The sequence below is a fragment of the Danio aesculapii genome, chromosome 24 (assembly GCF_903798145.1).
Source record: "Danio aesculapii chromosome 24, fDanAes4.1, whole genome shotgun sequence".
Taxonomy (NCBI): Eukaryota; Metazoa; Chordata; class Actinopteri; order Cypriniformes; family Danionidae; genus Danio; species Danio aesculapii.
Window position 1 is genome coordinate 29,560,679 of NC_079458.1, and position 26,764 is coordinate 29,587,442.

At 34.7% G+C, this 26,764-nt stretch overlaps 1 protein-coding gene across 1 annotated transcript in view; it reads left to right on the forward strand.

Annotated features, from left to right (window-relative positions):
- stau2 (staufen double-stranded RNA binding protein 2) overlaps window positions 1–26,764 on the forward strand; it is a 239,855-nt gene that overhangs the window by 21,930 nt on the left and 191,161 nt on the right. The window contains 1 exon segment of the mRNA XM_056450144.1: window positions 947–1,082. Within this exon segment, the coding sequence (XP_056306119.1) occupies window positions 947–1,082 (136 nt within the window).

Sequence of the window (26,764 nt, forward strand, 5' to 3'; positions counted from 1 at the left end):
GCGCGTGTGTGTCTGCGCTACGTTTGTGTGTATGTGTCTGCGCTATGTGTTTGTGTCCTTGCTGTGTGTGTGCGTGAACTTTGTAATGACATTGTGTGTGACTCAATGTTGCAAATCCACAAAAAAATGCATCAAATACTGATTGTTAAAGTTCTTACTGTAGTATTTCTCACACACGTTACTTGAGATCTGCTTCCTGAAGCAGCCGAGGGCGGCGATTGCTGACAGGGACGTGGGAACGGTGGGCGGGGAGGACTAGCCTTAAAGGGCCAGTACATAAAAACTGCAAAACCTTTTTTCTAGCTATAATATAGACACTTCAAACAGCTATAATAAATAATCTGATGCGTGTTTTGAGCTGAAACTTGACAGACACATTCTGGGGACACAAAAGACTTATATTAAATATGAAAAAAGGGGTAACCTATGTGCCCTTTAAATGGAAAAAACTAGGGATGTTTTAAAAAGGCCGTATCACCCTGTCCTAGTTGGAAGTGTTTAAGTTCCGCACATACAGCCCTGGAAGAATTTCTAATTTATTCTTGGTTAAACTTGACTGCATCTGCAAGTTGGTTTGTCAGAGCAAAGGATGACAAACTAGGAATAAAGGAAGACAATATAAATAGGAAAATTACAAAGTTGTGCTAATTCAGGAAACAATGTTTAAAATGTAAACTACCATTTCTTAAAGTTATAAAACAGCTCTACTATTTATGTCTGGCTTTACAGAATCTGCACAGTACGATTATTTCAGAACAGATGTGTTTTGTTTGTTTATTTGAATTTGTCATATTTGATAATTATTTTTTTTTTTTAAACGACTGAAAAGTTTTCACTCCATTTCTTCCAACAAAAAGGGCTCCAAACATAGCAGAGCAGATGCATTAGAGATGGTCTTCATGGAGAGATATTAAGCTCTGTGGCTCCATCTATTTCTTTCCTACAGGAAGCATCACTCCTACAGTGGAGTTGAATGGCTTGGCTATGAAGCGAGGGGAGCCAGCGATCTATAGACCCCTGGACCCCAAACCCATTCCCAACTACAGAGCCAATTACAACTTTAGAGGAATGTTCAACCAGAGGTACATGTTTTAGTCTGAGCAGCATGTCAGCGCTGAATGGTTTACTGAAAGTTGATGTAATGGTTCTTTTGATGTTCTTTTTTTAACCCCTTGTATGATTCTAGTTGGTTTTATTTCTTGAGTGCTATCTGGTGGTGTCAAACTCATGCAGGATTGGGAAGAAACCGAGTACATGTAACTATTGGGCATTTTAAATCGAAAAAAAAGTAATTAGTAAATTTTATGATGTTTTTTTTTTTTTTTTTTAAATTAGTGGTAATCAAATTAGAGTTGCTTTCCAAAAAAAAAAACAACTACTAAAGTTTAATATCACTTATTTCATTATATATTCATGTATTCTGTATTAGTCAGTGAATATAATCAGCAGTTGGTGGTTCTCGTGCTCTAACACACTGTATGCCAAGATAAGGTTGTGCTTTTCCATACCCACTGTAGAATATGTATATAATAATTAAGAGAAAACATTTTTTATAAATATATATATATATATATATATATATATATATATATATATATATATATATATATATATATATATATACACACACACACACAAAATACAATACCCTTAACTTTCTGTCATTACTTGGATGATCCATATTTGTTATGATTTTTAATATTTTTTTTTATGAGATCCTTGTTTGTCCTTAAAAATAGAGCTGTGAAGAAAAATCTTTCAAGAAATCGATTCTGAGATTACTATTCTCTCTTAAAACAATTCAGAGCTTTGTTTTTAACAGCAGATGGCACTCTAGGCTTGTTTTTAACCTTACTTTCAAATGCTCCTGAGTAAGAGTGCTTGTGTGTTTGGCCTTTCCTAGTTTTATTATTAATTTGTTGTAGTGGTATTTGTAGAGAATTAGTTGTAAATAAAGTACAGCTGTTTGTAAAGCATACAAGGCCATCTGCTGTTAAAAACTAATCTTAGAATCCATTCAGGATAATAACGATGCCTTTTGAAAAGATCAGAATTAATGCAGAATTGATTTCTTGAGCTCTAAATAAACGACCTGATATTCTTAATAAAACATCCAGGTCCTGAAAATTAAGTTTTACAACATCTGTATATTTTACCACTTTCCAACAGTGATGGTGCGATTTTTGACATCTGTCCATCATTTGATAATGACCTGTCCTTCATTAGCATAGAACGTTAGTCTTGATTTAGTATCTACCTCTATGGTGACACATAGGCATTTGTAGCTCCACCCTCTTTTGAAAAGATGAATGAGAGCACAAACTCATTTGAATATTAAGCGATGGTCATCAAAATGACACAGCTTGTTATTAGTTTCAAAGAGTTATAAAACATTATTTGTGGGGTCTTTTGAGCTGAAATTTCACATACACACTCTACAGAAACCACAGAACCATATTTTACGTCTTGTAAAAAGAGGCATAATAGGTCCCCTTTTTAAAAGTTACTTTCCCAACCCTGTACACATGCTAGGTCAAACATGAAATATTAAGTCTGTGCTTACACCTGGTAGGTTTGGTTCAATTAAAAGTAACGCTGGTGTGATTGTATTTCATGTGAACACTGCCACTTGAACCTTCGTGTGCACCAAATAATCAGCTAGAGACCGCTGTTAATGATTGCTCTTGGTCTGTTTCCAAGCTCAGGTTCGGTTCAAATGAAATGTGAACACAGACTAAATACAATGCACAAAATTTGAGCAAATGGAGATAAAGAAGTGCAGTATACTCAAGCATTCTTGATTTTTATTGTCATACAGTAGGCACTTAAACACATGTGGCAGAAATGTGTTTTTTATGTGTGAGACAATGAAATTTCAGTTGCTGTTTTGATACATTTTCTTTACAATTTTCTAATATTTTCCTAAAAGTTTTCAGCTGACAGATATGCCATCACACGTACAAACATACAACAAACAATCATGTTTAGACCAGCGCACAACATTCCTCATAGTTTTTATAGTATACATGCACTTCTTTCCTTTTATTGTTTTTGTGTAGCTCTGTTGCAAAATATACACAAACTCTTTTAAAATGAATAGTTTACCTAAAATGAGTAAACTTTAAGACAAGTTGACTTTACTTAAGAAAAAGTTAGTAAAATCATAACATAAAAATGTTTAGTTGACTTTTAATAATTATGCACATTCATTTACTTCATTTTAAGGCAACAGGTTTACTCACTTTTTTGAGTAAAGTCAGCTAATCGATTTAAAGACAATCGTGTAACCTTTTTACCATTACTTACAGAAAAAAAAAACACTAGTTGTGTCTCATTTCAGAGGCTGCATCCTCCGAAGGATGCATTCAAAGGGCGCTGCGTCATCGAAGACTGTCTCATTTCAAAAAAATTCAAAGACTCCTTCAAATGCAGCCTTAAAATGCGTCCTTCGTTTCTCAGGTAATGATGGATGCAACCACTGGGTCCTTTGCAGCATCGGACATCCCAAGATTCAATGCGTGCTGATAATGGAAGGACGTATTTAAAAGAATTGATTGAATGTATGAGTTAGGTTTTATTTTACTTGAATATCTAAACGCATGTTATAAATCAAAAAGAGTATGACTTGTCATACTAAAAAGGTATTTTACATTTTTATGTGTACATGTATGGATCAAAGGAAATATATTTTTTGTAAACCTTGTTTTGCCTTCAGACCGTTGACATGAGTTTTAAAAACACTTTGTTTTAATGACAGCTGTTATGGTTGCTAGGAAACGAGATTTTTCCTCTGTAGGCTAGATCGTCTCATTTCAAAATGCTCAGTTTGACTTGTGTGAACTTCGAAGGATTTACTTTTGGAGGTTGCAGCCTCTAAAATGAGACAAAGCTACTATAAAATGTAAACTCAACTAATCTTTGCAAAAAAAAAAAAAATAAAAAAATAGTTTGATTCACTTTAAAATCAACTTATCACTTTTTAAAGTGTAAATTGACCAGGACATGATTATCTTTATTTTTTCTTTGGTCCAGATTCAGAAAAAAACAACCAAGAAAACTAAATGTGGAATAAAAATACAAATACATTAAACTTGGATAGGTTATTCAAATAGGTTCTGATTTTAGAAAATTACCTCTGTGTTCAGTATTTAACGATCTGTTTATGCTGTTTGTACTAAGCTTTGACTGCTGGTCAAGAGAACGACTTCAGATAACATGAGTAGAAAATCTGTTCATTACCATAAGGTGGCAGTATTGCACTGTTTAGTTTTCAGCCCTCGTGAACGAGGCTTTACAACCTTTATTTCACACAGGATACCATAAGGCAGCCCAACATGCTCACCACAATATTAAAATAAACACAACTGACCTTAATATCAAACACTAAATTTCATTAGTATTGCCATATGTTTGGTGGATGGTGTAATGTTTTCACATCCCCTGATTTCTTTTGGAAAATCTGAGTCGTCCTCATAGTTTCAGGGGTTGGTTTCTACATGTCTTTTGAATTGTAATGGTTTCATGCTCTCAACAGGCAATAATATAAAGCACACATTGTGGTCTGAATGGATTGGGAGGGAACTTGTATTTAATGTGCTATGAACATTTTTTTTGTACCTTTCATGGTTTTGTTCCTGGTTTTTGTCACATAGTCTGGTGGTCTATGTTGTCATCTGCCCTGTTTAAGTCACTGCATAATATTGAACTGGATACATAAATACATTTTTTTCAGATTTCATTATACTTTTGTTCTTGTATGTCCTATGTATGACATGACGTCAGATGCTCCGGGGAGTGAAATCTGAGAGAAAATAAGATCGTGGATGAAAATAAGAAAAATACAACCTTCTTTTGGCTTAATCCCTACCGTTTCAGATCTTGACAAGAGACCCAAATACAGTAGCTTTATTTTTATGATTTGTTTCATTGTCATTGTTTCAGATTGCACACCTAACATAGGCTACCTAATATGGTAAATACGTATACTTTTTGAACAGTTATATATATAGAAAATCTGTCAATTTTTAATCGCAAAAAAATCACAAAAAAATCTTGCAAAAACTAGGGGGGTCTGTATAATACATAAAATATGTATTTTACAAAACCTGTTTCAGCCAAACAATTACAGAAAAACCAGGCTAAATATCTGTACAAATTATGTTCCAAATTTGAACTTGATATCGCAAAAAATGAGCTTTCGGTAAGATTTAGTTTAGCCGCAGTACCAAACATGACCACCAGATGACATCCAGTTTCCATTGATAACCATATAAAATGTCCCCTATGTTTTGAGGAAAATGAACTGTACTTTTTTATGTGTTTGACAGTATTTAAGTAGACATGCAATTCTAAAGTAGTATGGGAAGTTTGATGGTATTTGATTTGAATTTAGCCTCTAAAACATCTAAAAAATAAAATAAAATTGTACATGTGGATTGCTGTAGCAAAGTAATACTTTACCACTTTAAGTATCCTTGTTGCAGAGTAATAAATAACTCTTTAATATCTCAGTAATATCTATCAAAAATCAGTCACTATATGGAAACTTATTTTTTTAATATATTATATGTTATTATAATTTGTCATAATTGCTTTATGTTTAGACTACAATATTGGGGTTTAAATATGTATCAATAAATGCTTCCACAGTTTGTACAGGGCGATGGTAAATGTGTTTTTTAAACTGTGGTATGTATTCAGTAATATCTATTCAGAAGTCTTAGACTTAGTCCTGGGGGTGGGACTGATTTTTAACCCATATTTATAGTTTTAATCTCTACATTAAAAAAAAGATAATTTTTTAAAATTGTTATTTGTAAGAAAATAAATACACAAACAAGTGACTAGTTTATCAGCTAAAAGGCATTAAAATCGAGAAGCAAAAATGATGTGAATCAGAAATCTACACTGCATTACAAGAAGCACATTACATCTTAATCCTGTCTCATTCGAAGCTTTTATTTAGTCATTTGCTTTCAATTGAAGCTCAATGGACACTATGAGAACAAAGAAGCCATGAGAAACCTGAGGCTTGTAATGCTAAGATCTCAACCTGATATCAAAAAGTATTAAAGGGCTTGTGTCTAGTGATTGTATGGAAAAAATGTATACACGTTTCTTCGCCGCACATCTAGAATGTCTGTGATATAGTCTTTGATATAGTAATACAACAAGGAGCCAAACTAAATCGGATCCTCTGTGCGATTACATCATTTTAGTGCGAAGCCTTTCCGGAGACCACCATCGGGGACTGTTGGAAATAAAGTCAAACCAGAAATTAGGCAGACACCTTTAACATTTTTCTTGTTTTTGGTCTAGTTTAGATAATGATCATAAAATATGACCAGATATTCTTCAACTGGGTTAGAAGAGATTGAGTTTGATATTTCAGATACATGTCAACCAATTTGGATTGTAATATTTTGTTACAAAGTAAATAGTTACTATAATTATTTTTTTTCACTCAAGAAAAGTAAGGAATTATTTTTAGATAATTTAATTATAGTTTATAATAATTCTAATTTCAACTGCATGTATGTATGTATGTATGTATGTATGTATGTATATGTGTATATATATATATATATATATATATATATATATATATATATATATATATATATATATATATATATATATATATATTTATATATATATATATGTGTGTATATACACACATACACACACACACACACACGTGTCATCATATGCCAGCTATGATGACTTTCACTGTAATATTTTAGTGCGGATGTATACCTGCTGACCGGTGAGCCGTCTGACAAAAAAGGGCTCTTCTGAATCAAATCAGCAGACCTGACTTTAACTGCAGTTCAGCAGTTTTACTTTAACTCATGAACATTTCATTCATACTGCTGTGACAAACTGGGGTATTAGACGCAAATAATGAGTAAGGACTGGTGAGAGTGTTATGGAATTTAATAGCGCAGGCCAAATGGAAAGAAAAAAAACTTCCACATTTCGCGGTGTGTGTGTGTATTTGTGAGTGTGCGTTTGTGTGTCTGTACGGTCCATTACTGACAGCTGCCTGTGTGGATCTTGTCGGAAAATATGGTGAAAAGTCCTACATGGTGGTAATAGTTTGTCAGTAAAAAAATACAAAACAATATAACTAAAGCCATCTTGATTATATGGAGCGAGAGTGCTTCTCTTCCTAACTGAACAGTCACATTATTGATTATGTAAGCGGGCTCGAGCTCGAAAGGTAAAGTACAGTGTGAGTGCAGGCCGAGTGGAAGACGGCAGGGGACACAATCGTGCCCAGACATGGTTCAAGGTAACCGTGACTGCATTACCTTAGTCTTCATATCTTCGCTCTGTCCACTGAGACTGCAGTAGTACAGATTAACAGAAGCATCTTATCTGACAAGCAAATTATGTACCCAGGAGTTTACAGTGCAGCTCTAAACACCTCATTATACTGGATTAGTGATAGTCAGACCAGATCTACTCTCTCATCCTGGTTCTTCTTATATGTGGATCTGAATATTGTGCTGCAGTAATATAATTACCAGACAGATGTGACTAATCAAGCTCAGTGTTTCCAACAACCCTTTGCATTCACCTGCCTTCGGGATCGTCTGCATACTTTCAGAGTTGAAATTTGGATGGGTCTTTTCCGGAACGACCACACCTTCTCTTATTTGGGCATGATCATAGCATTGTGTCAGTGCTTCACTGTAACAATAATGAATGATAATTGCTGTCGAGCCTCTCCAGTGATATTTCCTGGTCTGATATCAAACTATTGGAAGCCCAGAGTAAGCGAGTTAGCTGGCTAAGGCGGTGTAGTGGAGGTGGTAATGCGTCACTGTCTGGGACAAATCAGCTCTTTGCTTTGTTTTGATTGCAGTAAAGATAATGTGGCTCTGAGGTAGGGTTGTCTTAGAAACAAATATTGTCTTCATTGTGGTACCATAGTATCCACAATAAATACTTTTATACAAACAGATTGTTATCAGACCATTAAGTATGCATGCTGAATTTGCATAGTCTTTAAATGGAACTCAAATTTTAACTGAACATAACTGAATTTGTGGGCTACAGTTTTCAGATGTACACAAATGTTCAAAGTTCAATGTACACAAATTTCTTCCCAACTTCGGAATGATTTGCTTGACACAGGGTGTTGTGGGGATGCATAAACAAAAAATGAGCATTAGGACGCAAGATTCAATCATTTCGTCTCATTTAATGTGTCATAGTGCACAACGCTTCATGATTCCATTGTATTCATGATGCTATAAAATGCAAGTCACATGGGTGACACTGACCAATAGGAGTACATAACCTTTTTTTAAAATGGTTTTGGTTTGGCAAAATGAAAGACAGAGGCTGCTTCCAAAATCGCATATATATAGCACTATATAGTACGTATACATCGCACTATATAGTACGTTAAAAACAGCGTGCGAGCCGAGTAGTATGTCCGAATTTATAGTATTCGAAAAACAGCATGCGAGAAGCTCCTGGATGACCTACTTCCGGCGAGATTCTGAAGTGCGCATACGATGGACGCTACGCTATGCCATAATGTAATGCGAGAGAATTCATGAATCGGAGTGAATCGATGCAACTGACGTGGGTAGGTTACATGATAATGACAAATGGCTGATGTAGTATGTACAAGCTCCATTCATACTACTCTCATTCATACTGTGTAAAATGTACTTTTCTTACGGTGTTGTAGTAAATTCAAATTTATAACCTACTTTTCCCAGTACGGGGTTGTTGCTGGAAGGGTATCTGCTGCGTAAAACATATTCCGGAAGAGTTGGCGGTTCATTCCACTTTGGCAACCCCTAATAAATAAGGGACAAAGCTGAAGGAGAATGAATGAATATAGTATACTGTAGTATTAGTTGATTTCGGATGCGGCGAGAGGACTGCTTCCATGAAATGTAAGCTTTGTGTTATGGCAACAGTACACTTGTATGATGTGCCATTACGTAAGAGAATAAAAAGATAAATGTTGGCGATCGATAGCCAAGGCACTTCTGCAACTTGGTGAGTGAGTATTTGAATTAGCATTTAAAGTAACAAATACAGAGACATTTATAATTTTGGGGGCTTCTTGTTGACAGAATGCACAGTGTAGATGTCACGCGATGATTGATCGCAAAGCAATGTGTAGTCTGGCGTACAGTAGTCAACATGTGAAGTTGATCATCACCTTTCATCAAAGTTGTCCTAAAACTACTGAATAGCATGCATTCTTATCCTAGGGAAATTTTGAAAAACATTTTTGTTTCACTTTGAATGTTGATTTATGTATTTGATGCTCGTAATATGGGTTTTATTATGACAAAATTGCATGTATGACACCATGACCCTCGAAACCAACAGTTAAAATCGTGTGATCTAAATGGGGCTTGAAACTGTTAATCCTTGGCCATTTTAAAATCAGGCAAAATTTAATGCTGGGTTGTTGCTTTCACTGTTTCACACTGCTCACAATGGGGTTAACTAATAAACGGGGGTCTTAAATATGCCTCTGTTTCACACAGCACAATTCTAAAGCCTAGGGTAATGTCCTTATTTGCATATTGCTGCCTAAAACTTGTGAACGTAAAGGCTCTAGGGTTATAATAATATGTATCCTTGTATTATTCTTAATTCTGTTTTATTGAGTGGACTTACTATAATGTAAGAATTAAATTTTTCCTCCAATATTTGCTGTATATACTTTTTTTATTCAGAAAAGCTTTACAACTTCATGAAAGGCCTCATGTCATGCTCAAACAGCAATTCATAAGTGAAAATGGCAATAAAATGGCATTTGATTTTTCTTTTACCTCAGGAATGTTACTTAGACTCATTTCATTTCTGACATTTCTGTGTGGAGTTTTCTGTGGGAAGTTTTCTCCCCATGTTCGCGTGGGTTTCCTCTGGGTGCTCAGGTTTCCCCCACATATATAGGTGAATTGTATAAATTGCTTCGGTGTATGTATGTGAATGAGTGTGTATGGGTGTCACCCAATGTTGGGTTGCGGCTGGAAGGGCATCTGCTCTGTAAAACATATGCTGGATAAGTTGGTGGTTTATTCCACTGTGGTGATCCCTGATTAATAAAGGGACTAAACCGAACAGAAAATGAATGAATGAATGAATGAATGATGAAATCAACCCAGTGTTTTTCTTAAATTATGCAATTATTTTGTACACCCTCTAACTTTGATTACACATCACAATGACTGAATTGTCAATAGATAATACCTTTTTGAGAGCATTTGAAATTCACAAAATCCAAAATGTAAATTTTCTTAACTTTTTTTATTATTATTTTTTTTTATGTCTTGATACCATGTGCTTTTACACTGAAGAGCAAAAACCTTAAGAAATACATGCAATCCAGAAAGTGTAATCTATTTCTTACCCATGAGACTCAAGAGTGAGCTTGGTTTTGCATGACTGACAATGGTTTCATTTTGAGTAGGTTGTTTTTCTTAGCTCCTGCTTGGTAATGCTTCTCTTTTTATTATCTGTGTATACTGGGAATTCAAATGATGATTTATCTTTGGGACATTGCTGTTGGCATGATATGATGGTAAAAGTATGGCGAATTTAATTTTTTTTCTTCTCTCAACCTCCCTCAACCATGAGCAAACCACACTTTCTACAAAGAAGTACATTGTTTAGTCAGTTGATATCTTTCCTACTTTCAGTATTTCATTGTTTATTATCAAAATGGATTTTGGCTAAAGGAAATCTTTGTTTAGTGGAGGTGATTTATCTTTCCTGTAACATTTGAGTCATGTTTTAGGAATGATGGCCGTCAATTTTAGCATTTCAGAGATAAAGCAGTGACCATGACTTTCATTAAGATAATTCATTAAAGCTCCCTTTTGTTCAAAACAGATAGACAGTCAGCTGATTATAGGAGGGGATGAAAGTCTGTTGCATAATGAAATTTGCTGAAGAAATCTTTGAGCCTCACAAAAACATGTGAGAAAACATTTGGGTATAGTTTTAAACCACCTTTACCAGAGTGTTTTGTGAATTACTGTCTGCATCTTGCCATTTAACTCCTATTTAGTTTGACTCTTTAGCTGCTCAAGTTTCCCAGTCAGACACGTGCCATTGACCGCCTATGCTACGGTGTAGCAGTGAATTGTTTTTTGCTTTCTCCTTATCTAGATGATATGGCAACTAATTATTTTGGTTGAACTAAAAGCAACACAGACTCATTGGAAATATATGCGCTTCAGCCTTCATTTGGACACATGTTTGACTGCAGTTTCTAGGCAAAATATATGCTACAGAGCAGTATGATGTCAACAACTTTTGTTCCTTTTCAGAATAATGATATTTACAGTGGCAAATTAGTGACAAATAAAGGATTATTTTCATGCAGTTCTTTGTAGTTCACCAAATATATACCACAAATCAACTTAACTGTCTATGATTCAAAAACTTTTGCCTTACCTTTCTATCTCCATCTGGACAACTTTTTCAGTGTTGTCAATTTGCTAGGTAGCTTACTTTGTGTACAGTGTTGTATTTGTGATGCAGAATGCTCTGGTATGAGTCAATAAAGCATTGTTTTACAAAACAGTTGAAAGCAATGTGAGCAAATCATTGTTTAAAATTGCATGGTCACATTTGTTTTTAAAAACACTATTGGTTGGGTTTAGGGCAGAGGTTCACTAGGTGATCTGTATGACAAGCCCTGTCTTTTCATAGACATGTTCAAGAAGAATGTGTATCTGAATCTTATAACAAAGTCTAACCTTATGGCCCATTTCTGCTGAGTGGTACAGTAGAGTACAATACTGAACACATTTATGTCCATTTCCATTGTCAAACTTTTTGGAACCCTTTTCACAAGTGTACCTAGAATAACATTACGGTACTAATAGAGTGGAGCTAGACATACTGCTAAACGCTATTGATTTACAGAGAATCATCACAAGTGTGTGGAATGAAAACACTTTTTTTTTTTTTTAAATGCATAGCTAAAACACAATACCTTAAAAGGCACCTATTGTGAAAAATCTACTTTTAAAGCTGTTTGGACAGACATATGTAGGTATACTGTATAGACAGTCATATTGGGGTGATATAAACCCAGTTCTTTTTTTTTTTTTCAAATTTAACAACATAAAAACAGTGGACCAATTGGAGCGGTTTTCAGACAGATGGCAACTTGATGTAGGAGTGCTGTCCCCCCGCCCACCAATATTGATTGACAGGCGCGCATTAACATGTCTTGCTCAACCCTTGTTACCTCAGCCGTGAGGATGGTGAGAGTTCTGGTTATTCACTCCCACCACTGACAATCCCTGCTGGGACTATAACCTGCGACCTTCCGATCACAAGTCCAACTCTCTAACCATAATATATATAATGATATAGATGATATATGAATATATAAGATGTATGAGAAATATATGAGCATTGGCTTGAATTGTTTACTTGCTATGTTACTGTACTATGTCATACTCATGCTCTAATTCGTTGCTGAATAACCAGTCAGGGGACTCTCTTCTCCTGATGGTCCGATGCAGATTTACACACTAAATTGTGCCACGACAACATATGTTAACTTAAATGTGGAACACCCCAAACCAACTATTGCAATGGCCAACCGTCAAGCCTTTTTAAAAAATCATAAAAAATTTCTGCCAACCTTTAACAGTGGTAGTGTATGTAACTTTATTTGTTTTTACACATTTAGTGAACTATTGAATGTCAGTTATGCTTTTACCTATTTACACTTCCTGAACAGAAACATTATCTTTGCTTGAGACATAACCCAGCTTCTGAATTTACAAGACACATGAAGATAAAAACTAGGCCCAGCAATAGCATTGGGCTTCCAGTTAAATTCACTGTGATGTCACACTAATAATCAAGTCAATTCACACATAAGTATTCATTAACCAGTGGCCAGAACTGTAATTTACCAAACAGCACTTTGGAGAATTCATTAAGCATTCCAGCAATATGATGTCTGCGTCCAGACGTACATCCAGGTGGCTGCCAGAATCCACAGTTCATAAACCATTTAATAAAAGGGCTGTTATTAAGGTTCTGCACTTCCTCCACTGCCAGAATAATCACTTATTTACCCTATATCAGTATCAAATGTAGAAATGACCTCGGCCCGGCTTCTGTTTGAGGGCTCCAGGCAGAAAATTGTGTCAGCAGAGCAAATTGCTGGTAACTTATAAAGCAAAGGTTTATGTGCAGCTCTTATTTTACTGAGGAGAAGTTTGCCCTTATGGAGCTTTAAAATCTAGATTTATTTTTTCAATTCATTGTGCTTTTAATGACCCACACTGTAATGATTTGGAAATTTAAAGGAAAGTTTAAATTACTATGCAAATCACCAAGTGCTTGGTCAATAGTTTTAATGACTTTTACCAAAAACTACAATCAATAACTTTAAATATTGTTAGTGAATTTAGGAATCACATTATAAAGAAACATGAATGTAATTTTGAGATTGTACTATTTGCAAGTTTGGTGTTATTAAAGTTCAGTGTTAGTAAATTATAGTTTTTTATGAGCATAATCAATGACATAACAATTATAGAACAGTATCAATAAATAAATGGTGTAATTCTATAATAACAGGTTTTTTTTTCAGGTTCACAATTAACTAAATTTCTAAAGTTACTAGAAATTTATTTAATATAAGCTGTAATATATAAAACATTTTATATTCGCTAGTTGTGAAGGAATCATCTAGCCAATGTGTAACTGTCAATAGTTGAACCAAACTAAAGTAAAAATACAAAAACTAGATCTTTTCAAATGAAAGCTATGAAAAACACATTGAAACTTTAAATAAAAATAACCAATTTTTATTTTAGTTATTTATTTCTTTATTATTTAATTTTAGTAATTTATTGTTTCATGTTTTGTTTTATTTAATGGTTATAACAGGTTTAGATGATTCCTACAATCAAATTATTAATTCAAAATATCTGATTCATTCAAAAAGCAAGGCTAGTGGCTGCATTCAAATTCGCCAAGTTGTTGTACACCCTAAAATGTACTCAAGTAAAGTTCTATCAAGAAGCTAGTACATACTTTTGAGTGTGTAAAAGAAGAATAGCCTAGCGTTGGGACATACTAGGCTATTTTATCATTGAATTACGTTTATGTTGCTTATTTACATGCTCCGTTATCTTGTCTCATCCTCCACATTTCTTTTAGAATTAATTTCATACCATACTGATGATGTAGTGGTAGTAATCTGCCATTTTAACAAAACGTTTATCATGTGTTTGCATAATTATGCATTCAAAAGTTGTAGTAAACGTCATCAGGATAACTTTTTAAGAGTTTTACTACTATTTATAACAGTAAGCATAATGGGATGCAGATAATTTATTTATAAACAAATAATTACTTTGTTTCAAAATCAGGTTATTCAAGAAGAGAACATCTTGTTACTCTGAAAAGCTTTTGCGTAAAATCAGTAATCTGTAGAAATAATAATTTTCATTATTTCGTAGAACATCACTATGGTTCTGTTATATTACTTGAAAAGATATTACTTGACAATTTTCTCACCCTTATGTGGTTTCAGACCTTTTATGAGTTTTTTTTTCTGTTAAAAAATATATGTTTTGAAGAATGTTGGAAAATGGTAACCATTGATTTCCGCAGTAGGACAAACATATATTATCCAAGTTAGTGGTTACCGTTTTCCATTTTTCAAAATAACACCCAATGTATTCCACAGAAAAAAAAGCACAAGCATGACAAGTGAAAGACGAGTAAATTATGACAGAATTTTTAGTTTTGGGTGAATAACCCCTTTAAATGTAACTTGTATAACTTGAATATGCCATATCACCCTGCAGCCCAAGACCAGTTACTCACTGAAGCTAAGCAGGACAAAGCCTGGTCAGTACCTGAAGGGGAGACCACATGAGAAAACTAGGTTGCTGTTGGAAGTGGTGTTAGTGAGGCCAGCAGGGGGCACTCAACCTGTGGTCTGTGTGAGTCCTATTGCCCCAGTTAAGTGAAGGGGACACTATACTGTCAGTGAGCGCCGTCGTTCAGATGATACGTTAAACCGAGGTCCTGACACTCTTTGGTCATTAAAAATCCCATGGTACTTCTCGTAAAGAGTAGGAGTGTAACCCTGGTGTCCTGGCCAAATTCCCACCATCGGCCCTTACTAATCATGGCCTCCCAATCACCCCCATTCACCGAATTGGCTCTATCACTGTCTCTCCCTTCCACCAATAGCTGGTGTGTGGTGAGCGCTCTGGTGCCATTGTCCTGTGGCTGCTGTCAAATCATCCAAGTGGATGCTGCACATTGGTGATGATGTGGAGCGACTGCCCCTCATGATTGTGAAGCGCATTGGGTTTATGGTCATACACGATAAATGCGCTATATAAATACAGATTACATTACAATTTACACTGTAAAAAGTGAGTAGTTGATTACTTAAAGCAAGTACACCTATTGTCTTAAAAATGTGTAATTCTAAAGATAAAGTTTGGACGACTTAACTGTTCAGGTTTACTCACCAGGTAAAGTCAACTTGTAGGGCGCTATTTTAACAATCCATGTGCAAAGCGCAGGGCGCAGACGCATTAAGGGCATGTCAGAATCCACTTTTGCTAATATATAATAACGGAAAAATCCGCTTTGCGCCGTGGCGCATGGTCTAAAAGGGTTGAGCTTATTTTCTTAATGAGTTATAGGTGTGTTTTGAGAAAAAAAACAATCAGAGTCTCATCTCCTATTCCCTTTAAGAGTCTGTTGCGTCACGCCATAGCGCATTTGCGATTTACATGACGGACTTTGTAAGTGTAAAAACTGAACCCTTCACTAGAGAGAAAACAGTTAAACAGAGCATCAACATCGCGAGAATGTGAGATGAGCCTCTTCATTGTTTACTTTCACTTTCACTCTCGTGGATAGGGAAACTTCTTGTACGCACAGACATCCATTAGCCTATGAATAAATAATTTTGTTTAAGCGCAAAGATTTGTTTCAAAACTATTTCTAAATTCAGTTCTAATTTCCAGCAAACAAATAAATGAACAATGACTCGTTTCCACTGACTGGTACAGTTCGGTTTGGTACGGGTCACCTTTATCAAGCTTGTGTTTCCACTACCAAGGCTACCCTTTTGGTGGGCGTGGTGTACGACAGAAAGTTTCAGTCGATGTCATTCTCGCTCAAGGAAATCTCTACAATAAAGCTGTACAGGTCGCTCACATATCATATGAGAAGCACTTCTCACAAAACAGATGCTTAACACACATAAATACTTGTGTAGAAATGTTTATTACTAACTTTTCTATGAACATGAGTTGATTATAACTGCAGATTAATGACAGTGCGAAACAGACTACTGTAACGTCTGTAATTATATCAAATAACTAAATAAATGAACATCTATAAACACATACAGCCCCTTACAGTCTCTGATATGTTATCAACTACAGAAGAACACACACAGCAGACATTTCGTCCATATTTAGGTTCAAAAACAACCCAAAATATAGCCTACAGTCAGCGTAAACCTATCATCTGTGTCTGTAATCTTCAGCAGCACATGTAACCTCTGTTAGACAGTAATTCCATCATTCTGAGTTCATATTAGTCCAAAAGGTGATAATAACAATAATAGTTAAACAAGGCAGCTTGTTCATCTTTGCTGAAAAATAATATGCTCCTTTTTTCCTGCTCCTCCCTTGTTTTTTTCGTGCTTCACTCTCGCGTTTGTTAGTATCTGACAGGATCGGGTTTCAAAAGCACATCAATAATCAAGCGCACGTTATTATCATCAGCTCAAGAAGTTTGTTATTTCAGATATAATGTTAGACGCGCGACAAACGCAAGCAAGAAAGCGAAACCGCTCGCGCCTCAGACTGGCTCGTAAAAAACTACAGGGCACAGGGTAAATCTACTCTTCTTCTTGGCTTTGTGGCTGTTCATCATGACGACGACAAGGTTTGTTTGAGCCCGGGTCGACCATGGCTCGTTATTATATATATATATAATTCCGCTATAATGTCTCTGCTCGTCGGCTGTGCGTGTATTTTATGGCTCATTTCCACTGACTGGTACGGTACGGTTCGGTTTGGTACGGGTCACCTTTATCAGGCTTGCCTTTCCACTAACAAGGGTTACCCTTTTGGTGGGCATGGTGTATGACAGAAACTTTCAGTCGACGTCGCTCGAGGAAATGTCTACAATAAAGCTGTATGGGTCACTTACATATCATATGAAAAGCACTTCTCACAAAACAGATGCTTTACACACATAAATACTTGTGTAGAAATGTTTATTACTAACTTTTCAATGAACATGAGTTGATTATAACTGCAGATCAATGACAGTGCGAAACAGCCTACTGTAACATCTGTAATTATATTAAATAACTAAATAAATGAACATCTATAAACACATACAGCCCCTTACCGTCTCCGATATGTTACCAACTACAGAAGAACTACATATAGCAGACATTTCGTCCACATTTAGGTTCAAAACAACACAAAATATAGCCCACAGTCAGTGAAAACCTCTTATCTGTGTATGTAATCTTCAGCAGCACATGTAGCCTCTGTTAGTGAGTAATTTCGTCATTCCCAGTTCATTTGAGTCCAAAATGTGAAGATAATAGTTATACATGGCATTTTGTTCATGTTTGCTAAAAATTTATGTGCTCCTTTTTTCCGGCTTCTACTTTGTTTCTTCACGCTTCACTCTCGCGTTTTTCAGTGTCTGACAGGATCGGGTTTCAAAAGCATGTCAATAATCAAGCGCAGGTTATTATCATCAGCTCAAGAAGTTTGTTATTTCAGATATAATGTTAGACGCGCGCAAGCGCTAGCAAGAAAGCGAAACCGCTCGTGCCTCAGACTGGCTCGTAAAAAACTACAGGGCACAGGGTAAATCTGCTCTTCTTCTTGGCTTTGTGGCTGTTCATCCAGACGACGACAAGGTTTGTTTGAGCCCAGATCGACCATGGCTCGTTATTATATGTATTTATAATCTCTCGCTGTGTATTTCAAACATGGCGGGTTTTTTGTTTTCCTTCTGGCTTGTTGCGTAAGCGAATGATGTAGCTCTGTAAACCAATAGCGTTCAGCTGCGCATGTGGCTCCGCCTTTTGGTACCCTTTCTCGTGTTTGGCACCCTTTCGAAAGGGTGCCGAAAAAGTGGTACGGTTCGGTACGCTTTTTGACAGTGAAAACGACCATAAAAGCGTACCAAACCGAACCGTACCGTACTGTACCGCTCAGTGGAAACGGGCCATTAAACATGGGGGTTTTTTTGTTTTCATTCTGGCTTGTTGCACAAGCGAATGACGTATCTCTGTAAACCAATAGCGTTCAGCTGCGCGTCTAGCGCCACCTTTTGGTACCCTTTCTCATGTTTGGTACCCTTTCGAAAGGGTGCCGAAAAAGTGGTACGGTACGGTTTGGTTCGGTACGCCTTTTGACAGTGTAAACGCCCATAAAAGCGTACCAAACCGAACCGTACCGTACCACTCAGTGGAAACGGGCCATAATAACGAAGTTGTATCCAAATACACATGCTATGCCCCATATGACCTGAAAGGTGGGCAAATCTAAGCTTGTTTTTAATAAAACAAATATAAATATGCATATAATAAATAATACTGCTAATAATGATAACATTATACAAAAGCAAATTTTATGAATAAACTGAAAAAGCCCCCCGAGATGAAGGCATGAAAGTATGGTTTTTATATAACCATAGAAAATAATATGTTTTGTAATGTTTTATTTCTTTGTATTTATATCTAATATATATCCTTATTATATCCTATATATTGCTGTACATCCTGTTTGTATTAAGCGAGGCGCATAACTAACACGTTCTGCGCTGGACAATAGACCGGCTTTGTTCTGGTCTATAGAACAGTCAATTAAAGTTTCTCAAAATAGCAACGCGCCAGCAATGCACCTCAACATGCCTCCTTTTTTAGATCAGAACGCCTATGGGCGCACATGAGCGCAAATGCATTTGCTATTTAAACAGCGTTGCGCAAAACATCAAAACGACTCTTGCGTCAAGCTGAAACTAGCAAACAACAATTGCGTCGCGCCTTGCGTCACATTGCGCCTGGTGTATGATAAGGCCCCATAGCTTTTAAAGTAACAGGTCTACTAACATTACAAAAAATAAAGTAACTAATCTCTTTTTACAATGTACAGACATAAGCAAACCGAAAAAACTTTTTTGTTTCCAAAACTTAAATTATAGTCATTTTAACTTTATTCTAATTGGTGGTATCGCACAATGAGTGCCTTTAGACTCTAAAGCCTTTGTTCACTGTAAAAAAATGCTGGGTTCCACACGTTATCCCAACAAAAATCTATTAAGTTAACTGAATTGTTTCTGCAAATGAAAGTAGATTGAACAAAAAACTATTAAGTTTTTCCCTCAAAACACCTTAAGAATTTGTTTCAACTCATTTGAAATAAAGTGTTTAAACAAGCAGCAGAAGTTGTTTTTTTTTTAAAGACGTTATTTTCCAGATTTACTTATTTTGCAGAGTGACTTAATGTACATTTGAACGCTAGCATCTCGTTTTCCTAGCATGTTTGCAGTGAGCTCCAGCCCAGCTGCAGAGCTGCTCCACGTAATGGATCTCCCAGGTCAAATGAGGTCTTTTTTGTGTGAGCTGGATCAGTGTCAGGCCTGCTTATTGTTCTGGAGGTCTCATGGCCAGCCCAGCTGTTGTGGTTCGACCTCGTACTTTGTTAGCATGTACTACCCCAAATCTCACATTCATATCATAAGTCTGGATGACCAACTCCTTCGCAGATTTAACAGTTCCTTTTCCGCTCTTATCTTGTTCCGTTCTGAGGGGCGTCAAAGTGAATGACTTCCCGTAAATGATGAGGTGAGGTGTGTTTGTTGGAAAATGTGTTTAGCGAGCCTCCCTGTTGTTGCTCAAGTCATGTGCCTCAAAGGGGGAGTTGGCATGAAAATGCTTTTGTGGCATTGCTTTGTTTGGACTAGTCATTAATGCTTCAGTTAAAGGACATCTGCTTGTCTTTGAGTCATACAGACAGTGTGTTTGGCTCCAGGTGCTGTTGCTTATCGAGCCACACAGGTGTATTTCACATGGGCTCTGACTTTCTTTATGTAAAACAGTAAAGCAAATGTGGTGGAACCACTTTTATAATGACAAACAATAGAACAAATACAATAGATCAAAGATACAAATTAAATAAACTTAAGGTTTTTTTAATCTACAGTAGGTTTATTTAGCGTAAAATGCTATTGGCTTACACAGGTACTACACTCGAAATAATGACGTTTGCTGTTTGTTCAAACAATTTATTTAAAATGAGCTGAAAAAACACCTTTTTTATTTATTTATTTTTTGGGACAACGTTTTTTTTTATGTTCAATTCTACTTAAGTTAATTCCTTCATGTTGATCATCGATTGTGTGGAACCCAGCATTATTTACTGTATGTGGTTGAATCTGTCAAGACTGCTGTCTTTTTTTATTTTTCTGCTGCCAATACTAGGATTGGTATTAGGTACAGTACTTGACAATGCGATTCTGATTCTGGTAGTCATGACTCAATTACTAAATGATTCTTGACCTAACCCAACCATCCCCCCCTGCTCCCTCTTTTTTTCTTCAGTTGTGCAAATACTTTATTTTTCCGACTTTAAATTTTAACCAAAATTGAAGTTTCTATGTTTTTGTTTATGATTGGATTCTATGTATGGTAGTACTGCCATCCTAAAAAAAATATTATTTATTTTTACAAAGTTATAATTAGAATGAACAAGCTCTGAATGTAATATTAAAATACCACATCACAAATCTGTACAGAAATGTTGGTATCACTTTATTTTGATGGTCCCTTTAACGCATTTTGTTAGATTTAAGTTACATTGCATTTACATGCCAACTAATTCTCATTAGATTGTAAGTAGACTGTTAAGATGACATGTACTTGCAAAGTTTCTTATAGTCAGTTGAATGTCTGTGGAAGGAGCAGTATCGAATATTTAGCAGAGAGTCTACTAATACTCAAATGAGAAGTAATTGGCATGTAGTTGCAATGCAACTTTTAGTCAACAAAATGTGCAATAGGAACCAATTGAAATAAAGTGTTGCCAAAATTTTAAACAGGAAGCAATCATTGATTAGCAGCGTCTTCTGATATAATTTAGCATGCTTAAAGGCGAAATGAAGCACTCAATCAAGTTTACATTATTTTGTACATTGGATTTCACTTTAATAAAAATATATTAAACAATCTCGATTAATGTAACCACGTCAGTAGCGGACCTTGTTGAAACCCATACAGGCAGTCAGGCAATGTAATACAGAAAGTGAATCATTACTGATGTAATGGGGGTGGGTACTTTCACTTTTCACTGCCACAGCCTCTCACCTCTGCTCCTGTTCAAACCAAACTAAGATCGGCGCATTTTTTCACATGTCAGGTTTTTTTCCTTCATACGTGTTGAGAGATCGAGTTGATCGACTTGATTCTAAAATCTAGGTCTAAAATCTATAGTAAAACATGCCGTTTTCTTACATTAATCAAGTTGGTTTAATATATTTTCATTAAAGTGGAATCCAATGTACAAAATAATGTAAACTTGACTGAGTGCTTCATTTCCTCTCTAAACTCTTGTGTGACAATGTCTTAAACTGAAAATAAGGGTCACAAAAAGCTTTTTTATTGTATTAAAATAGTTACAGTTTTAGAATGTTGATATAAAATATGTTAACACTTATGTAAATAATAAAAAAAATACATAAATGCAAAATTTACAATATAACCCAACTACAATAGGCTAACAGAAAATAACACCAAATTACAGGTTACAGTACTGATAACAGCGAAGTAGTCTCTATTGCAGATATGGTTTAAACCAGTTTCCATTTAAGCAATTTTAGCCTTATTAAACTAAATCAGTCAATATGAATTGTTTATTTATATGAAGCATATTTTTACTGTTATAGAGTTGAGGTGATCAGCAGGGCTTGGCATTAAGATTAGTCTTTTTTTCCCATCTTTTTTTTTCTTCATGTATGATAAAAATGAAATAAAAAAACAGCAAGATTGTGTTGATTTTCAGCCATTTTTTTCTTGTGACAGGAAAAAAAAGTTCAGATCTTGGCATTGCTATTACTGATAAAAATCCAATGAATTTTAATTTCAAAGTTGTGAAGTGTTGTGATCACAGCAGTTGGTACCATCTTAATTAAAACAATCATCTACTAGAGTTTTAAACTAATACTGTTAATGAGGACAGAGGCAGCTGTGCCGGGCATCAATCCAGTTTTAAAGAATATAGTGCCAAAGTTACTTCATTAGCAGCAAGTAGACTGACACTAAGTGCTCCTGGTTTTATCTGAAGAGCTTGAAGCATGGGTTACACCAGCCGCCTCCTTTTCCTGCAAATAAACATGACCCAAAGTCTAATTAAACCTCAAGATGTGCAAATACGGTCTTAATAAGCCAGTGTGTCATTTTAAATCAGTTATAAAGAATTGGGAAGGGTCAGAGTTTGAGTCGCCACTGCATATTTTGAAGTGATAAAAAAGGAAAAACCCACTCATTAAACAGCAGAGAGCTTTGTAATCTCATGTTTGCAAGAAGAACCATAACACACACTGCAGAGGAATTTGGGTTTAGCTGACCTTTAATTAAAGTTATAAAAGCTGAAGTTCTGTTCTATGTTGTCTGAATGTCAGATTAGGCTGTAAAAAGTGGCTTTTTATAGGGGTATCTGGCTTATTTTGCTGTTCTGGCTCTATGCTGTATTGTTATGGACCATCAGCCTCTGCTTTAGCCCAGTTAATGCCGGACCATGGTTATGATTTCATACAGTTTTCTTGTCCAATTCGGATTAGAGTCAACACCACCTGCTGATTTATTACAGCACTTTTAAAAGTTTCCTGTTACCAAAATAATTATTTTGAGAGCTTGTTTTTTGTATAATGTTAGTTTGTACAATAATTCTGGCAAAAAGTCCTGTGATGCCAATGTCTGTGTTTAGGTCAGGTAAACGTTTTTTTTTTTTTTTTTGAAGACATCAAAATCTTCATTGGGAATTGGGCTGCTCCATTCTTGTTGTCTTTCTAAATCTCCTCCTGTGATGAGTCTCATGTAAAGTAGGTCTACGTCCCTGAAGAAAAACCTTTTGTAGTTTTGTGGAAAGCTACGTGACTTCATTAAGTCCTTTTTTTAAGACATTAGTGGAAAAAACTCTTTCAATTTGAAAGAAATTGACAGATGGTGAAGGAAGTTTTCATGTTTTTCTTCTTCCTTTTTTTTCTGAGTTGTTAAAATAAATACGTGGCACAGTTTGGTCATTTTACATGCTTCTTCAGTAACCAGATCCAACTGAGATGTAGAAGAATTGAACAGTACTTCCTTATTGTTGCCTTCAAAAATTTATTTTCAAATTTCAGTAATTTTTACCATTAGTGACTGGCTATATTGACATACTCTTGCCACACAATTGTTTAAACCTCTTATAAAAGTGTTTTTTGCATAATAGGTCCCCTTTAAAATTGCAAAATATTCTACAGTTAACAAATATGTAACATTTCATCTAAACCAGCAAAGCAAAAGCCAAAAAAACCAAGTAGGTATCGCTGCAGCCTGGAGACATCCAAGTGGGAGGGATGGCACCGCAAGTAGGTTGAGTTTAGGTGGTGTAGTGTAGTAGACATTAAAACACAACAGGTAACTAAGAGATTGGGGTAGGTGTAGACATTCATAAAGCACAATACTAGACTCTGCACTGTAAAAAAATCTTATGTGCTATTTACTTAAAAAAATAGTGGTAACACTATTGCACGTATTATTTTTAAGTAGTTTGAAAACTTGATTTTTTTTTTTATCAAAAACCACTTGAATGAATCATGTGAAAATTACAAAAATGTTTGAGTGTTAGATGAGGATTTTAATGTTATTAGTGGAATGTGCTTTTATAATTTAAGCAAATCCACCACCATTTACTCATATTTAATTTTTTTTAGCAAAAACCACTTGAAAGAATCATGTGAAAATTACTAGGTTGTTTTGAGTGATAGAAGATGTTTTTAATATTAGTGGAATATGCTTTCATAAATTAAGCAAATTAACCACCTTTTACTCAAATTTACTCATGGAAATTACTCATTTATAAAATGTAAAATATATCATTTAGAATGAAATACATACACAATGCATTCTTGCCAAATATCATTTTATTACTTGTTACACTGATAACAAAATGGTACAAACAAATCTATTTAAAATTTATAGCAATGTTAAGCTCTGAAAAAAGTTCTTTATCCATGTCATGGAAAAAATGTTCTATCAACTTTCTTTTATAGGAATAGTCACATTTTAGACACAATCTGACACAATTGCACAACATATTTTTTATATAACTTTTTATAAGTTTGTGTATGAATCCAGTCCAGCAATTCTAGATTTTCCAAGCCAGCCGTGGCTCGCTCATCCTCCAAGATAACGCAGAAGCCCTCATGGTTGGTCATCCCTCTGGCAGACAGCAATTATCTGCATTCCCACACTGTAAAATAAACATTAAGTTTAATTATTAAATTATGCAGTTGTAAATTTCAAATGTTTAAAGTTTACTAAAACACATTAAGGAAATACATTAATAAACCATTTCTTTGTATCTCTGTGAACAGTAATTCTCCAAAGTGTTTGAGTAGACGTTGCTGACTGACATTATAACACAAGTACACAAGTTTTTTGACTAATAATGGACAGGCTGTTTTCAAAATGTATACTAGTGTACAAACAAATAAGTTCACAAAAACAATCCATATTTATAAAAGGATGTGTTCAACAATGTAGTGTTTGTGTTATGTTTTTGTTTTTTGTAAAAATGCAAGCATATAAAAGGCAGTTTTCTAAAAACTATAAGTATCTAAAACAGTTTAAGACACTTCCATTGCACTCCTGGATGAGCTCTTTCTCTTTTTCATACAAATACACCAGCAACAGAGGACGATAATAATAATTGCTTAGTAATAATACTACATAAATAACTTTATAAAAAATACCTGCTGTATGGCACCCATAAACCGCTCCTCTTTTGTGGGAAAATACTGTAAACATTTTCTTCATTAATCTGAAAAAACAAGCAAACAAATATTAGTATTTATATACAGTATTATATATAAAGACAGTTAATTACATTACATCATCAATGCTGTGAAAGGAACATTATGAAATGGAAAAACACTAGGTGTGCATAAACCCCATTGAATAGCTATACAGCTAACATAATAGCTTAGGCTAACCAACAAGATCGCTGTTGTTTGTACAACCCTCTTAAATATTGCCTGATCAAACTAGGCTCCCGAACAAGCTTGAACAACATGTGTGTTTCCTGAAAGAGCTTATTTAAGACAATAAAAATGATAAACTGTTAATGCTTACCTCTTAACATGTTCACTGTTGATCTGCTCCTTCAAAATGTCGTCTGATCACTGTCATTGTTGAGATTCAAATGCAAACATCTCAATCAAATCCACATAATTGAGTCAATTTTCTTAAAATAAACTTGAAGCCATCTTTCCTCAATTTTATTAGCTTAATTGGTTTCTCAAATTAAGCCTAATAATTGCACTGGTTTGCTTAAAAAAATAAGTAAAATTTATCTCTTGATCTTATTAGCAAAATCGGCAACACTTTATAATAACTACACACTATGAATCATTTACTAAGCATTAGCATCTAGTGAATCTGTTAAGCATTAACTGTACATTAATAAACGTTAGTAAGCAGTTTATAACTGCAGCTACAAATGATCTATTCTTGACTTACAACCACATTCATAATGTGCTTAATAATTGTACTTTCATACTTTGTTAACGATTTACTTTTCATTACTAAATTAAGAATTACAATATTAACAAACCAGTTGTATTTAAGAGTAGTCGATGGTTTTTAAGATCATTCGGAATGAGTTAGTAAATGATTAATAAACTATTGAAATTAACATTTATATATCTTATTATTCAGGCATATACTAATAGGTAATTTATATGTAAATAAATGCTTTATTAACTCAACTTCATTCAGTTTTGTGACCTAATCTAAATTGAGGACTGTTTATGCTTTATAAATCCCTTATAAATGACAACTAAAGGCTCAGTATCAAATGAACAATCATCATTGCAAACTTAAAAGTAAAATTACTGTAAAGTTTAAACATTGCTAAATAACAGTAGTGTCAAAATATAACATAAAACTGGATAAAACAACAGCAATATAGTAATTTAACAATATAGTAAGATGCAATGTTTAAACTGTACAGTAATTTTGTTTTAGATTAGGTTGCAGAGATTTATTTTATGTGATACAGTTTCATTTGTGTATCTTCAAATGAATAGGAATGAATAATGTCGTTATTGTTCGTTTTTCCTGTTTAGAATATAACTGAGCCTTTAATTGTCATTTATAAGGGATTTATAAAGCAGAAATAGTCCTCACTTTAGATTAGGTCACAAAACTGAATGAAGTTGAGTTAATAAAGCATTTATTAACATATAAATTAACTATTAGTATATGCATGAATAATAAGATATATAAACGTTGATTTCAATAGTTTATTAATCATTTACTAACTCATTCTGAATGATCTTAAAAACACCAACTATTCTTAAATAAATAGTTTGTAAATAATGCAATACTTAATTTAGTAATAAAAAGTAAATCATTAACAAAGTAGGAAAGTACAATTATTAAGCACATTATAAATGTGTTTAAGTCAAGAATACA